Below are 16,555 nucleotides of genomic sequence, written 5' to 3'. Positions count from 1 at the left end.
CTCTCTCTCTCTCAGACACACACACACAGTCTCTCTCTCTCTCTCTCTCTCTCAGACACACACACACAGTCTCTCTCTCAGACACACACACACAGTCTCTCTCTCTCTCAGACACACACACACAGTCTCTCTCTCTCTCTCTCTCAGACACACACACACAGTCTCTCTCTCTCTCTCTCTCAGACACACACAGTCTCTCTCTCTCTCTCAGACACACACACACAGTCTCTCTCTCTCTCTCAGACACACACACACTGTCTCTCTCTCTCTCTCTCTCTCTCTCAGACACACACACACAGTCTCTCTCTCTCTCTCTCAGACACACACACACTGTCTCTCTCTCTCTCTCTCTCTCTCTCTCAGACACACACACAGTCTCTCTCTCTCTCTCTCTCTCTCAGACACACACACAGTCTCTCTCTCTCTCTCTCTCTCTCAGACACACACACAGTCTCTCTCTCTCTCTCTCAGACACACACACACAGTCTCTCTCTCTCTCTCTCTCAGACACACACACACAGTCTCTCTCTCTCTCTCTCTCAGACACACACACAGTCTCTCTCTCTCTCTCTCAGACACACACACACAGTCTCTCTCTCTCTCTCTCAGACACACACACAGTCTCTCTCTCTCTCTCTCAGACACACACACACAGTCTCTCTCTCTCTCTCTCTCAGACACACACACACACAGTCTCTCTCTCTCTCTCTCTCTCTCAGACACACACACACAGTCTCTCTCTCTCTCTCTCTCTCTCTCTCAGACACACACACAGTCTCTCTCTCTCTCTCTCTCAGACACACACACAGTCTCTCTCTCTCTCTCTCTCTCTCAGACACACACACAGTCTCTCTCTCTCTCTCTCTCTCTCAGACACACACACACAGTCTCTCTCTCTCTCTCTCTCTCTCTCTCAGACACACACACAGTCTCTCTCTCTCTCTCTCTCAGACACACACACAGTCTCTCTCTCTCTCTCTCTCTCTCAGACACACAGTCAATGTCGGGTAAACTCTCCGTCCATTGCAATGTCCGGTCACCCCTGTTGATGACCGACTCTCCCCGTGTGTCTGACCGCCCCCTCCCCCACAAACACAGTCACTGGGTACTGGCAGGAGCCAGGCTGATGCCTCCCCAGCCCGGTACCTCCCGGCTGCCTGTCCTCCTGGGCCTGAGCAGTGTTTACGGCAGGAGGCTGGTGTGGCAGGGTTCCCCTGGGCCCTGTTTCAGCACAGTCCCTATGACCCACCCTCCCTCAGAGTCGCCCCCCTTGGTGAGGGGAGGGAGGGAGGGGGGAGACGGTGGTTCACCAGGAAGACTCAGTCCCTCCCTCCCTCCCTCCCAGTGTCAGGCGTCCTGGGGGGTGTTGGGGAGGGGGCTGGGGGTAGGAGTTACAGCTGTACCATCGCAGCTCATTCACCATCGCGGGCACTTCGAAGCCGGGGGGAGGGGAGGGCAGGGGGGTGGGGGACCCGGGCACGGGGCAAAGTCCCCGAAATGTCCTTCACGTCGCCCCCCCCCTCGCTGCCCGCGGGCTACCAGTGCCGGGAATCCACCAGCTCCGGGCGCAGGCTCAGCTTCTTCAGGGTCTCGTAGCCCACCACGATGCAGAGCGCGGACGGGGTGGCAGAGAGGATGCGGGCAGAAAGGCCCTTACTCAGGCCCCAGGCCCCCTCCTCCTGCATCAGCTCCCTGAAGGTCTGCGCCATCGAGCGGCAACCGCCCACCTGGAACAACAACAACAACCACAACGGTGAGGGAGCGGGCACAGTCGGAGAGGGAGCGGGCACAGTCGGAGGGAGAGGGCACAGTCGGAGAGGGAGGGAGCGGGCACAGTCAGAGAGGGAGGGGGAGGGCACAGTCAGAGGAGGAGAGGGCACAGTCGGAGGGGGAGAGGGCACAGGGGGAGGGGGCAAAGTCGGAGGGGGAGGGGGCACAGACGGAGGGGGAAGGGCACAGTCGGAGAGGGATGAAGCGGGCACAGTCGGAGAGGGAGCGGGCACAGTCGGAGAGGGAGGGAGCGGGCACAGTCAGAGAGGGAGGGGGAGGGCACAGTCAGAGGAGGAGAGGGCACAGTCGGAGGGGGAGAGGGCACAGGGGGAGGGGGCAAAGTCGGAGGGGGAGGGGGCACAGTCGGAGAGGGAGGGAGCGGGCACAGTTGGAGGGAGCGGGCACAGTCGGAGAGGGAGCGGGCACAGTCGGAGAGGGAGCGGGCACAGTCGGAGGGAGAGGGCACAGTCCGAGGGATAGGGCACAGTCGGAGGGAGCGGGCACAGTCGGAGGGGGAGAGGGCTCAGTCGGAGGGGGAGAGGGCACAGTCGGAGGGGGAGAGGGCGGAGGGGGAGAGGGCGGAGGGGGAGAGGGCACAGGGGGAGGGGGCAAAGTCGGAGGGGGAGAGGGCACAGTCGGAGGGGGAGAGGGCGGAGGGGGAGAGGGCGGAGGGGGAGAGGGCACAGGGGGAGAGGGCACAGGGGGAGGGGGCAAAGTCGGAGGGGGAGGGGGCACAGTCGGAGGGAGCGGGGCACAGTCGGAGAGGGAGGGAGCGGGCACAGTCAGAGAGAGGGAGAGGGCACAGTTGGAGGGTCGGTGCTGAGGGAGGGTCAGCGCTGTGGGAGGGTCGGTGGTGAGGGAAGGTCGGTGCTGAGGGAGGGTCGGTGCTGAGGGAGGGTCAGTGCTGAGGGAGGGTCAGTGCTGAGGGAGGGTCAGCGCTGTGGGAGGGTCGGCGCTGAGGGAGGGTCGGTGCTGAGGGAGGGTCGGTGCTGAGGGAGGGTCAGCGGTGAGGGAGGGTCAGCGGTGAGGAAGGGTCAGCGCTGTGGGAGGGTCAGCGCTGAGGGAGGGTCAGCGCTGAGGGAGGGTCAGCGCTGAGGGAGGGTCAGCGCTGTGGGAGGGTCAGCGCTGTGGGAGGGTCAGTGCTGTGGGAGGGTCAGCGCGGAGGGAGGGTCAGCGCTGAGGGAGGGTCAGCGCTGAGGGAGGGTCAGCGCGGAGGGAGGGTCAGCGCTGAGGGAGGGTCAGCGCTGAGGGAGGGTCAGCGCGGAGGGAGGGTCAGCGCGGAGGGAGGGTCAGCGCGGAGGGAGGGTCAGCGCTGAGGGAGGGGCGGACACACACACAGACAGCGTGTGACACGGCCTTACCTGAACTCGGGCGCGGATAACGTCCATGGGGTTGGTGAGAGTGGAGGATGTTGCAGCTGCCATGGGCCCAGCTACAGCCTGAACCAGGAGGTGGGGACAGAAACTGGGAGTCACGTAGGAAAGCTGCTCTACACACACAGGACAGAAACGGGAACACTCAGGAAAACCGCAGCTCAACAAACAACAGCACAGCGCGGTCACACACCGACAGAGCCGTCCCCACCAGTACTGTACCCCAGTGTTATACAGGGACAGACCTGTCCCCACCTGTACTGTACCCCAGTGTTATACAGGGACAGACCCGTCCCCACCAGTACTGTACCCCAGTGTTATACAGGGACAGACCTGTCCCCACCTGTACTGTACCCAGTGTTATACAGGGACAGACCCGTCCCCACCAGTACTGTACCCCAGTGTTATACAGTGACAGACCCGTCCCCACCAGTACTGTACCCCAGTGTTATACAGTGACAGACCCGTCCCCACCAGTACTGTACCCCAGTGTTATACAGGGACAGACCCGTCCACACCAGTACTGCACCCCAGTGTTATACAGGGACAGACCGTCCCCACCAGTACTGTACCCCAGTGTTATACAGGGACAGACCCGTTCCCACCAGTACTGTACCCCAGTGTTATACAGGGACAGACCCGTCCCCACCAGTACTGTACCCCAGTGTTATACAGGGACAGACCCGTCCCCACCAGTACTGTACCCCAGTGTTATACAGAGACAGACCTGTCCCCACCAGTACTGTACCCCAGTGTTATACAGGGACAGACCCGTCCCCACCAGTACTGTACCCCAGTGTTGTACAGGGACAGACCCGTCCCCGCCAGTACTGTACCCCAGTGTTATACAGGGACAGACCCGTCCCCGCCAGTACTGTACCCAGTGTTATACAGGGACAGACCCGTCCCCGCCAGTACTGTACCCCAGTGTTATACAGGGACAGACCCGTCCCCACCAGTACTGTACCCCAGTGTTGTACAGGGACAGACCCGTCCCCACCAGTACTGTACCCCAGTGTTGTACAGGGACAGACCCGTCCCCACCAGTACTGTACCCCAGTGTTGTACAGGGACAGACCCGTCCCCACCAGTACTGTACCCCAGTGTTATACAGGGACAGACCCGTCCCCACCAGTACTGTACCCCAGTGTTGTACAGGGACAGACCCGTCCCCACCAGTACTGTACCCCAGTGTTGTACAGGGACAGACCCGTCCCCACCAGTACTGTACCCCAGTGTTGTACAGGGACAGACCCATCCCCACCAGTACTGTACCCCAGTGTTATACAGGGACACACCCGTCCCCACCAGTACTGTACCCCAGTGTTATACAGGGACAGACCCGTCCCCACCAGTACTGTACCCCAGTGTTATACAGGGACAGACCCGTCCCCACCAGTACTGTACCCCAGTGTTATACAGGGACAGACCCGTCCCCACCAGTACTGTACCCCAGTGTTGTACAGGGACAGACCCGTCCCCACCAGTACTGTACCCCAGTGTTATACAGGGACACACCCGTCTCCACCAGTACTGTACCCCAGTGTTATACAGGGACAGACCCGTCCCCACCAGTACTGTACCCCAGTGTTATACAGGGACAGACCCGTCCCCACCAGTACTGTACCCCAGTGTTATACAGGGACAGACCCGTCCCCACCAGTACTGTACCCCAGTGTTATACAGGGACAGACCCGTCCCCACCAGTACTGTACCCCAGTGTCATACAGGGACACACCCGTCCCCACCAGTACTGTACCCCAGTGTTATACAGGGACACACCCGACCCAAGCACCCCCTATCTGTTCAGCCTCTCCCTGTAGCTCTCGGATCACAGAGGGGGGATAACTGGGAGGAGATACCCCGAGAGAGACTCTCGGATCACGAGGGGAGGGGTAACTGGGGGGAGAGACCCCGAGAGAGAGAGAGACTCTGGGATCACGAGGGGGAGGGGTAACTGGGGGGAGAGACCCCGAGAGAGAGAGAGACTCTTGGATCACGAGGGGGAGGGGTAACTGGGGGGGGGGGGGGAAAGAGACCCCGAGAGAGAGACTCTGGGATCACGAGGGGGAGGGGTAACTGGGGGGAGAGACCCCGAGAGAGAGAGACTCTGGGATCACGAGGGGGAGGGGTAACTGGGGGGAGAGACCCCGAGAGAGAGAGACTCTGGGATCACGAGGGGGAGGGGTAACTGGGGGGAGAGACCCCGAGAGAGAGAGACTCTGGGATCATGAGGGGGGGAGGGTTAACTAGGATGGGATAAACACTGGGGGGGTGGGGGACGAATGAAGAATGAGGGCGGGCAGTCACGGTGGGTGGGGGTGGCGAACAGGGAGGGTTACAGGGTGCGGAGGAGGAGGAGGGTGGGGTGGGGAGTTGGGATAGTACCCACCTGTGTACAGGTGGTAGAACGGCCACCACAGGGCGCTGTTGGGGATGTAGGTGAGCAGCGAGGCGGCGTAGCCCCGGTAGAAGCCCCGCGCGCCGTCCAGCCGCAGGATCTGGACCACCACCTCCTTGGCCCGGCCCATCCCCCGGCCGGTGGGCGCCGCGTCCCGGAAGCGGCCCAGGGCCTGCCCCTGCACCATCAGGTGCTGCGAGAGGACATCGATGGGCACCGTGAGGCTCTGCGCCACCAGCGAGGCGGCTCCCCCCGCCATCACCGACTTGACCGCATTGCTGTCGGTGTGGCGCGCCGCGTACTGCCGGGTCAGCTCGTAGGTGGTGACGTAGCACTGGCCTGAGGCCAGGGTGAGGCTGTTGACCAGGAAGCCCCGGTACAGGCCGGGCACGCCCTCGGCTCGCAGGATCTTCGCGAAGGCGTCGAAGGTGCCCGCGTACAGGCTGGCGCCGCGCTGCACCTGCAGGCGGGTGCGGATCAGGGTGAAGGGGTAGACGCTGACCCGAATGGCCATAGTCATCACCAGCCCGAGGGCGTAAAACTTCCCCTTGTCCAAGTCCTGCCACTCGATGATCGGGATCTTCCTCTTGTCGTCCATTGGGTGGGGGGGAGGGGGTGGGGGTGGCGTTCCCAGGGAGGGGGGGACACGAGCCGCTGCCCCACACACCACCCCACCCCTACCCAGGGCTCCTCACAGAATCCAGCCTGCCCCCACACCGCAGCAGATCCAACGGCGTAACCTGCCAGAGAGAAGGCCGACTTAACTCAGAGAAGCTGGTCAGAGGGACGGTTCCGGCGCTATCACAATCCAGGGAGCGCCCGTGGGCCGGCTGGGGGGGGGTTATTTACTCTTGGAGGGGTGGGGCAGGCATGGCCGGGGGGGGGAGAGACATGACAGGAGGGCAAGGTTAAGGCTGAACATGGAAGACAGGGCCGCGCGCACACACACACACACACACGGGGAAGACAGGGCCTAACACTATCTGACATGGGGGTTGACGGGTTCAGCTCAAAGCCAGCCGGCACCGTTCGAATGTAGGGAGGAAAGGCAGCCATTTGGCCCCTCTAGCCTGGGGGGACAGCATCACAAACGGCTGGGAGAACACAGCACGCCAGGCAGCCTCCTTACACAGGGTGACCCCTCGGCCCCTCCACCCCCTGACTCTGCCGGGCTTGGTACCGGCTCGGTAACGTGTTCGCGTTAATTCTCGTCCAAATCACTGATCTCTATAACGGAGGCGGACCCTGGCCCCATCCCTGCGCCCCACCTGAAGGTACAGCCCCTCGGCCCATCGCCGTCTCCTGCCCATTGTGTGCCCCCCCTGCTCGTTTTTTTTAGTTTTGTCCGCCAAATACTAACGCGAGGTTCGGTTTCTGAAATAGCCCAGGGGCAGGGGGAAAGCGAGGGACAGCGGAGGTTAAAGGTCAGAGCCGAGAGAGAGAGAGAGCGCGGGGGCCGGAAACCGTCACTTCGGGCAAAAGCCCTTCACCAGCAAAGGGCTGAAACGTCGAACTCTCCTGCTCCTCTCACGTCTCCCCTTGGATTCCGGCGTCTGCAATTTTCGTCGGGTCCTTACTTTCGGGAAGATGTGGAAGCTTTGGAGAGGAGATTTACCAGGCCGTTGCCCGGGATGGAGAATAGGCCGTACTAGGATAGGCTGAGAGTGCTAGGCCTTTTCTCATTGGAAGGATGAGGGGTGACTTGATAGGGGTTTATAAGATGATCAGGGGAATAGATAGAGTAGACAGTCAGAGACTTTTTCCCTCGGGTACAACAGAGTGTTACAAAGGGGGGCCTAAATTTAAGGTGAAGGGTGGGAGGTCAGGGGTGCGGCCTGTGGGAGTGGCAGAGGCAGAATCATTGGTGACCTTTAAGCGGCAATTGGGTAGGCGCTCAAGCTAGGACAAATGTTCGGCCCAACATGATGGGCCGAAGGGCCGGTTCTGTGCTGGACTGTTCTACGTTCACTCAACGACGTCGTGGCTGACCTGATTTTAACCCGAACTCGACAAGAGGCGTGAAAGCGATTGCTTTTTTTCCAAAAGATTTGTTTGAGAAAGCAAACAGGAAGATTGATGAGGGGCAGAGCGGTCGACTTTGCGAACTCGGACTTGAGTTACGAGGTTCCGCACAGTAACTGACCGGGAAAGTTCGGTGCGAGGAGGTCAATTCAGTCCAATATTGCCATGAGATGGGCACATTTTCTGGGAGTGGAAATGTTCATATAATTATTTTTACCTGGGAGTTTTTCATTGTACCTAGCACTGGCGCACACACACAAAAACCTAGGAGAATATACTCGCGGTAGATAGGATAGTGAAGGCGGTGTTTGGTATGCTTTCCTTCATTGGTCAGAGTATTGAGTACAGGAGTTGGGAGGTCATGTTGTGGCTGTACAGGACATTGGTTAGGGCCGCTGTTGGAATATCGCGTGCAATTCTGGTCTCCTTCCTATCGGAAAGATGTTGGGAAAGGGTTCAGGAAAGATTGACAAGGATGTTGCCAGGGTTGGAGCGACAGGGAGAGGCTGAACAGGCCGGGGCTGTTTTCCCTGGAGCGTCGGAGGCTGAGGAGTATTTATAGAGGTTTATAAAACCATGAGGGGGCGTGGATAGGGTAAATAGGCCAAGTTTTTTCCCCCTGGGGTGGGGGAGTCCAGAACTAGAGGGGCCTAGGTTTAGGGTGAGAGGGGAAAGATATACAAGAGAGCTAAGGGGGCAATTTTTTCACACAGAGGGTGTGTGGAATGAGCTGCCAGAGGATAGAACAGAACAGGCCCTTCAGCCCATCATGTTGTGCCGACCACTGCTCCTCGTGAACGCACCCTCAAATGTCTGTGACCATATGTACGTCCAGGAGTCTCTTAAATGTCCCCAATGACCCAGCCTCCACAACTGCTGCTGGCAACGCATTCCATGCTGTGTAAAGAACCCACCCCTGACATCCCCCTCTATACTATCCCCCGACCAGCTTAAAACTATGACCCCCCTCGTGTTAAGATGCGGCGGAGGCTGGTACAATCCAGACGGCCACATGAATAAGGAAGGGGGTTGGGACGGGACATGGGCCGGGGGGCTGGCTGCTGAGGCTGGGATATCTGGGCCAGCACGGACTGGGGCTGGGCCGAAGGGCCTGGTTTCCATGCTACGACTGAGCTGGCCGGCTACATGGCAAGTAAAAGGGTGACCAGTGGCTGGGGCTATTTCAGATCCTCAGGGTAGCAGGCTGACGGACACAACTACCGTGCACAGGAAACGGCGATGGGCGGAGCGGCCGCTTTCCGGACCGGCCGCTTTCCGGACCGGAGGTGTCCCTCAGGGGTCAGGCCTGGACCCCTCTTTTTTGTTGGATTGTAGGTGATGACGTTGACGACCGGACGGCCAAGATGGAAGGATTTCCCAGAGGACGGTGCGGTTGGGCTGAGGAGCGACCCGAGGGTGGAGTCGGATTTGGGGAAAGGGGAAGTGCTGCATTCTGGGTAAACAAACCAGGGCAAAACGTATACAAATTAAGCCAGGGCCTTGGGTAGTGTGACAGAACAGAGAGAGACCTCGGGGTTCAGGGGGCGTAATTCTGTGAAGTTGGACGGTTACGAAAGTGTTCAGCGCTTCAGTGAAGAGTCAGGCCGCCATGTTGAGGTTATGCAGGACATTGGTGAGGCCACTGCTGGGGAAGGGTATGTCCCGTTCTGCTCATCCTGTTACAGAGAGTATTACGCTGGAGAGGGGGGGGGTCAGGTTTACCGGGAAGGTTTGAGTTCTAAGGATAGACTGGGACTTCTCCCCCTGGAGTGTCGGAGGCTGACGCAGAGGTTTGTAAAAAATCATGAAGGGGCTTGGACAGGGTGAATGGTAGTGGTCTCTCCTCGAGGTAGGGAGATTTCAAGGCCGGGAGGCACATTTATTAAAGTAGGAAGAGACAGATTTTTAAAAAGGCGTGAGGAGTCATTTTGATTTTAAAACAGAGAGCAGCTTGCGTGTGAAACAAACTTAAGAGTGAAAAATTATCGATAGTCACAGGTGAGGTGCCGGAAGACTGGAGGTTGGCAAACGTGGTGCCACTGTTTAAGAAGGGTGGTAAGGACAAGCCAGGGAACTACAGACCAGCGAGCCTGACCTCGGTGGTGGGCAAGTTGTTGGAGGGAATCCTGAGGGACAGGATGTACAGGTATTTGGAAAGGTAAGGACTGATTCGGGATAGTCAACATGGCTTTGTGCGTGGGAAATCATGTCTCACAAACTTGATTGAGTTTTTTGAAGAAGTAACAAAGAGGATTGATGAGGGCAGAGCAGTAGATGTGATCTATATGGACTTCAGTGAGGCGTTCGACAAGGTTCCCCATGGGAGACTGGTTAACAAGGTTAGATCTCATGGAATACAGGGAGAACTCGCCATTTGGATACAGAACTGGCTCAAAGGTAGGAGACAGAGGGTGGTGGTGGAGGGTTGTTTTTCAGACTGGAGGCCTGTGACCAGTGGAGTGCTACAAGGATCGGTGCTGGGCCCTCTACTTTTTGTCATTTACATAAATGATTTGGATGTGAGCATAAGAGGTACAGTTAGTAAGTTTGCAGATGACACCAAAATTGGAGGTGTAGTGGACAGCGAAGAGGGTTCCCTCAGATTACAACAGGATCTGGACCAGATGGGCCAATGGGCTGAGAAGTGGCAGATGGAGTTTAATTGAGATAAATGCGAGGTGCTGCATTTTGGGAAAGCAAATCTTAGCAGGACTTATACACTTAATGGTAAGGTCCTAGGGAGTGTTGCTGAACAAAGAGACCTTGGAGTGCAGGTTCATAGCTCCTTGAAAGTGGAGTCGCAGGTAGATAGGATAGTGAAGGCGGTGTTTGGTATGCTTTCCTTTATTGGTCAGAGTATTGAGTACAGGAGTTGGGAGGTCATGTTGCGGCTGTACAGGACATTGGTTAGGGCCGCTGTTGGAATATTGGGTGCAATTCTGGTCTCCTTCCTATCGGAAAGATGTTGTGAAACTTGAAAGGGTTCAGAAAAGATTTACAAGGATGTTGCCAGGGTTGGAGGGTCTGAGCTACAGGGAGAGGCTGAACAGGCTGGGGCTGTTTTCCCTGAGACTGAGGGGTGACCTTACAGAGGTTTATAAAATCATGAGGGGCATGGGGGTCGGGGGAGTCCAGAACTAGAGGTTTAGGGTGAGAGGGGAAAGATTTAAAAGGGACCGAAAAAACAATTTTTTTCCCCCAGAGGGTGGTGCGTGTGTGGAATGAGCTGCCAGAGGAAGTGGTGGGGGCTGGTACAATTGCAACATTTAAGAGGCATTGGGATGGGGAGATGAATAGGAAGGGTTTGGAGGGATATGGGCCGGGTGCTGGCAGGTGGGACTAGATTGGGTTGGGATATCTGGGCCGGCATGGACGGGTTGGGCCGAAGGGTCTGTTTCTGGGTTCTACCACACTGGATCCAGGCACAGTCACAATTTATAAAAGACATGGGGAGAAGTAGATTGAGTAGGAAGGGTTTGGGGGGATATGGATCAGACAGGTGGGACGAGTGAAGTTTGGGGTTATGGTGGGCGTGGACTGGCCGGGGCTAAGGGAGCTGGGTGACTCTCAGACCCTGACATCTCTCTGACAATCTTCGGTGATCAGGATTCCGTCTCCCTCCAACTTATAGACCGTTTAAAAATTCAGATTCCACGGCTATTTCAGGTTAGGGTGGATTGGCCATGCTAAATTGTCCCATAGTGCCCAGCGATGTGCAGGTTAGGGTGGGTTGGCCATGCTAAATTGTCCCATAGTGCCCAGGGTTGTACAGGTTAGGGTGGGTTGGCCATGCTAAATTGTCCCATAGTGTCCAGGGATGTGCAGGTTAGGGTGGATTGGCCATGCTAAATTGTCCCATAGTGTCCAGGGATGTGCAGGTTAGGGTGGATTGGCCATGCTAAATTGTCCCATAGTGTCCAGGGATGTGCAGGTTAGGGTGGATTGGCCATGCTAAATTGTCCCATAGTGCACAGGGTTGTACAGGTTAGGGTGGGTTGGCCATGCTAAATTGTCCCATAGTGTCCAGGGATGTGCAGGTTAGGGTGGATTGGCCATGCTAAATTGTCCCATAGTGCACAGGGATGTGCAGGTTAGGGTGGATTGGCCATGCTAAATTGTCCCATAGTGTCCAGGGATGTGCAGGTTAGGGTGGGTTGGCCATGCTAAATTGTCCCATAGTGCCCAGGGATGTGCAGGTTAGGGTGGGTTGGCCATGCTAAATTGTCCTGTGGTGCCCAGGGATGTGCAGGTTAGGGTGGATTGGCCATGCTAAATTGTCCTGTGGTGCCCAGGGATGTGCAGGTTAGGGTGGATTGGCCATGCTAAATTGTCCCCTAGTGCCCAGGGATGTGCAGGTTAGGGTGGGTTGGCCATGCTAAATTGTCCCATAGTGCCCAGGGATGTGCAGGTTAGGGTGGGTTGGCCATGCTAAATTGTCCCATAGTGTCCAGGGATGTGTGGGTGAGGTGCTTCAGTCAGGGTTAAACGAAGGGTAGGGGAGGGGAATGGGTCTGGGTGGGTTACTCTTCGTAGGGTCAGTGTGGACAATGATTCTATGGTGTCCTCAAGAATACACTTCGGAATCTCGCAGGAAGCCCCAAAGTACGGTGGGTGCGGAGGGTCGGGAGTGAGGAGGGCAGTGACGCAATACGGGAGAACGCGACAGAGCCACGGGAAAGGGGAAATAATCGACAAGGGACCTACCACAGAACTACGCATCAGGTCACCCATTTGGGGAGAAACTGCACTTTAATAGGTTGGAAAATTAAAGTCCAGACACAAGACAAAAACAAAAACTCCGAGCGCAAAAGCCGTAAAACATTATGACACACGTGAGAAAATAAAACAGCAAGGGATGGACGAGGATTTCTCTCTCTCTCTCTCTCTCTCTCGAAGATTGGAACAGAAACGTAAACACGGGGTACAAAAGCCAAGCTCAGATGGGGGGAAAACACACCACCCGCAATTTGTGGGCACCGCGTACACAGGAGCAAGAGGCACTGGGAAAACACAGAGAGTTTAAAAACAAGATATTCTCGGAAATGTGTGCAGCCACACCCAACTGGGAAAGGACTCCAGAGAAAGGCAGTGGGAACATTCAAACCACAACTTACATCGAAGGCTGGGATGAGGAACAAGACGGGGGGGAAGGCTCCCTCAAGTGGGGAACGCAAGGAACAGGAGGAGGCAAAAACACACAGAGGACAGACACAAGGCATGGCACCCCCAGGGTTATACAGGGACAGACCCGTCCCCACCAGTACTGTACCCCAGTGTTATACAGGGACAGTCCCGTCCCCACCAGTACTGTACCCCAGTGTTATACAGGGACAGTCCCGTCCCCACCAGTACTGTACCCCAGTGTCATACAGGGACAGACCCGTCCCCACCAGTACTGTACCCCAGTGTCATACAGGGACAGACCTGTCCCCACCAGTTCTGTACCCCAGTGTTATACAGGGACAGACCCGTCCCCACCAGTACTGTACCCCAGGGTTATACAGGGACAGTCCCGTCCCCACCAGTACTGTACCCCAGTGTCATACAGGGACAGACCCGTCCCCACCAGTACTGTACCCCAGTGTTATACAGGGACAGTCCCGTCCCCACCAGTACTGTACCCCAGTGTTATACAGCGACAGACCTGTCCCCACCAGTACTGTACCCCAGTGTTATACAGCGACAGACCCGTCCCCACCAGTACTGTACCCCAGTGTTATACAGCGACAGACCCGTCCCCACCAGTACTGTACCCCAGTGTTATACAGGGACAGTCCCGTACCCACCAGTACTGTACCCCAGTGTTATACAGGGACAGACCCATCTACCACCAGTACTGTACCCCAGTGTTATACAGGGACAGTCCTGTCCCCCACCGGTACTGTACCCCAGTGTTATACAGGGACAGACCCGTCCCCACCAGTACTGTACCCCAGTGTTATACAGGGACAGACCCTGTCCCCACCAGTACTGTACCCCAGTGTTATACAGGAACAGACCCGTCCCCACCAGTACTGTACCCCAGTGTTATACAGGGACAGACCCATCTACCACCAGTACTGTACCCCAGTGTTATACAGGGACAGTCCTGTCCCCCACCGGTACTGTACCCCAGTGTTATACAGGGACAGACCCGTCCCCACCAGTACTGTACCCCAGTGTTATACAGGGACAGTCCTGTCCCCCACCGGTACTGTACCCCAGTGTTATACAGGGACAGACCTGTCCTTACCAGTACTGTACCCCAGTGTTATACAGCGACAGACCCGTCCCCACCAGTACTGTACCCCAGTGTTATACAGGGACAGACCCATCTACCACCAGTACTGTACCCCAGTGTTATACAGGGACAGTCCCGTCCCCACCAGTACTGTACCCCAGTGTTATACAGGGACAGACCAGTCCTTACCAGTACTGTACCCCAGTGTTATACAGCGACAGACCCGTCCCCACCAGTACTGTACCCCAGTGTTATACAGGGACAGTCCCGTCCCCACCAGTACTGTACCCCAGTGTTATACAGGGACAGACCTGTCCCCACCAGTACTGTACCCCAGTGTTATACAGGGACAGACCCGTCCCCACCAGTACTGTACCCCAGTGTTATACAGGGACAGACCTGTCCCCACCACTTCTGTACCCCAGTGTTATACAGGGACAGACCCGTCCCCACCAGTACTGTCCCCCAGTGTTATACAGGGACAGACCTGTCCCCACCAGTACTGTACCCCAGTGTTATACAGGGACAGACCCGTCCCCACCAGTACTGTACCCCAGTGTTATACAGGGACAGACCCGTCCCCACCAGTACTGTCCCCCAGTGTTATACAGGGACAGACCTGTCCCCACCTGTACTGTACCCCAGTGTTATACAGGGACAGACCCGTCCCCACCAGTACTGTACCACAGTGTTATACAGGGACAGACCCGTCCCCACCAGTACTGTACCCCAGTGTTATACAGGGACAGACCCATCCCCACCAGTACTGTCCCCCAGTGTTATACAGGGACAGACCTGTCCCCACCAGTACTGTATCCCAGTGTTATACAGGGACAGACCCGTCCACACCAGTACTGTACCCCAGTGTTATACAGGGACAGACCCTTCCCCACCAGTACTGTACCCCAGTGTTATACAGGGACAGACCCTTCCCCACCAGTACTGTACCCCAGTGTTATACAGGGACAGACCTGTCCCCACCAGTACTGTATCCCAGTGTTATACAGGGACAGACCCGTCCCCACCAGTACTGTATCCCAGTGTTATACAAGGACAGACCCGTCCACACCACTTCTGTACCACAGTGTTATACAGGGACAGACCTGTCCCCACCTGTACTGTACCCCAGTGTTACACAGGGACAGACCCGTCCCCACCACTACTGTACCCCAGTGTTACACAGGGACAGACCCGTCCCCACCGGTACTGTACCCCAGTGTTACACAGGGACAGACCCGTCCCCACCAGTACTGTACCCCAGTGTTATACAGTGACAGACCCGTCCCCACCAGTACCATTCCCCTGTTATACAGCGACATACATTAATACTCAGACCCTCTCCTCCAGTGCCAGACTAGTGTTACACATTAATGGAGTCACACAGATGTTCAGCACAGAAACAGCCCCTTCTGTTAAACTGTCTCTGACACTAATAACTCAGTGTCACACATTAACACTCAGACCCACTCAATCACTGACACTGTCAGACAGTACTTAGTGTTATTCATTATTACTCAGACGCACTGACAGTAATCACTTCATATTACTCAATACTGAGACAATCTCTGATTGTAATAACCCATTCTTGCATATAAATACTCAGACCCTCTCAGTCACTGACCCTTACAGTCAGTAATGAGACAGTAATTACCCAGTTACTCCTCATTAATTCTCAGACCCTCTCAGACAGTAATAACCCAGTTACTCCTCATTAATACTCAGACCCTCTCAGACAGTAATAACCCAGTCACTCCTCATTAATACTCAGACCCTCTCAGACAGTAATAGTCCAGTTATTCCTCATTAATACTCAGACCCTCTCAGTCACTGACCCTTACAGTCAGTAATGAGACAGTAATTACCCAGTCACTCCTCATTAATATTCAGACCCTCTCAGACAGTAATAACTCAGTTACTCCTCATTAATACTCAGACCCTCTCAGACAGTAATAACCCTGTTACTCCTCATTAATACTCAGACCCTCTCAGACAGTAATAGTCCAGTTACTCCTCATTAATACTCAGACCCTCTCAGACAGTACTAACCCTGTTACTCCTCATTAATACTCAGTCCCTCTCAGACAGTACTAACCCTGTTACTCCTCATTAATACTCAGACCCTCTCAGACAGTACTAACCCTGTTACTCCTCATTAATACTCAGACCCTCTCAGACAGTAATAACCCAGTTACTCCTCATTAATACTCAGACCCTCTCAGACAGTAATAACCCAGTTACTCCTCATTAATACTCAGACTCTCTCAGACAGTAATAGTCCAGTTACTCCTCATTAATACTCAGACCCTCTCAGACAGTACTAACCCAGTTACTCCCCATTAATACTCAGACCCTCTCAGACAGTACTAACCCTGTTACTCCTCATTAATACTCAGACCCTCTCAGACAGTACTAACCCTGTTACTCCTCATTAATACTCAGACCCTCTCAGACAGTAATAACCCAGTTACTCCTCATTAATACTCAGACCCTCTCAGACACTGACCTGTGTCCCTCAGGTGCGCGGTTTCCGGGTTTTGTGATCGACGTCGTCCTGCTCCAATCAGATTCCTGGTCCTAGCGTCCCGACCAATCAGCAGCGCCGGGGCGGGACATAGATCCCGGAAGATCCGGGACACGTGAAGCCCCACCCCCTTCCCTGGAAGCCCCGCCCCTCCCCCGAATTATCATATTACACAAATCTCTCAAAGTCCAGCAAATCCCCTGGAACCGAAACTAAACTCCACAATAGTTCCCCAAACACTCCTTAAA

General features: G+C 55.8%; 1 protein-coding gene across 2 annotated transcripts in view; it reads right to left on the bottom strand.

Moving 5' to 3' along the window:
• The window catches only part of LOC132805478 (solute carrier family 25 member 44-like), a 17,770-nt gene extending 1,432 nt beyond the window's left edge, over window positions 1-16,338 (bottom strand). The window contains exons 1-4 of one of the 2 annotated variants that reach the window (XM_060820576.1): window positions 16,290-16,338; window positions 5,536-6,284; window positions 3,132-3,259; window positions 1-1,727 (exon numbers count right to left, since the gene is read on the bottom strand). The exon at window positions 1-1,727 is cut by the window's left edge and continues 1,432 nt beyond it. In XM_060820576.1, the coding sequence (XP_060676559.1) occupies window positions 1,536-1,727; window positions 3,132-3,259; window positions 5,536-6,142 (927 nt within the window). In that variant the 5' untranslated portion in view covers window positions 6,143-6,284; window positions 16,290-16,338 and the 3' untranslated portion in view covers window positions 1-1,535. The remainder of the gene's footprint in view (window positions 1,728-3,131; window positions 3,260-5,535; window positions 6,285-16,289) is intronic. The other variant, XM_060820577.1, reaches the window with a different exon arrangement.
• Window positions 16,339-16,555: the final 217 nt, after the last annotated feature.

Source organism: Hemiscyllium ocellatum, chromosome 50 (genome assembly GCF_020745735.1).
Source record: "Hemiscyllium ocellatum isolate sHemOce1 chromosome 50, sHemOce1.pat.X.cur, whole genome shotgun sequence".
Classification (NCBI taxonomy): Eukaryota; Metazoa; Chordata; class Chondrichthyes; order Orectolobiformes; family Hemiscylliidae; genus Hemiscyllium; species Hemiscyllium ocellatum.
The sequence above is the reverse complement of the archived record's forward strand: the minus strand, read 5'-3'. Positions and strand labels throughout refer to the sequence as shown.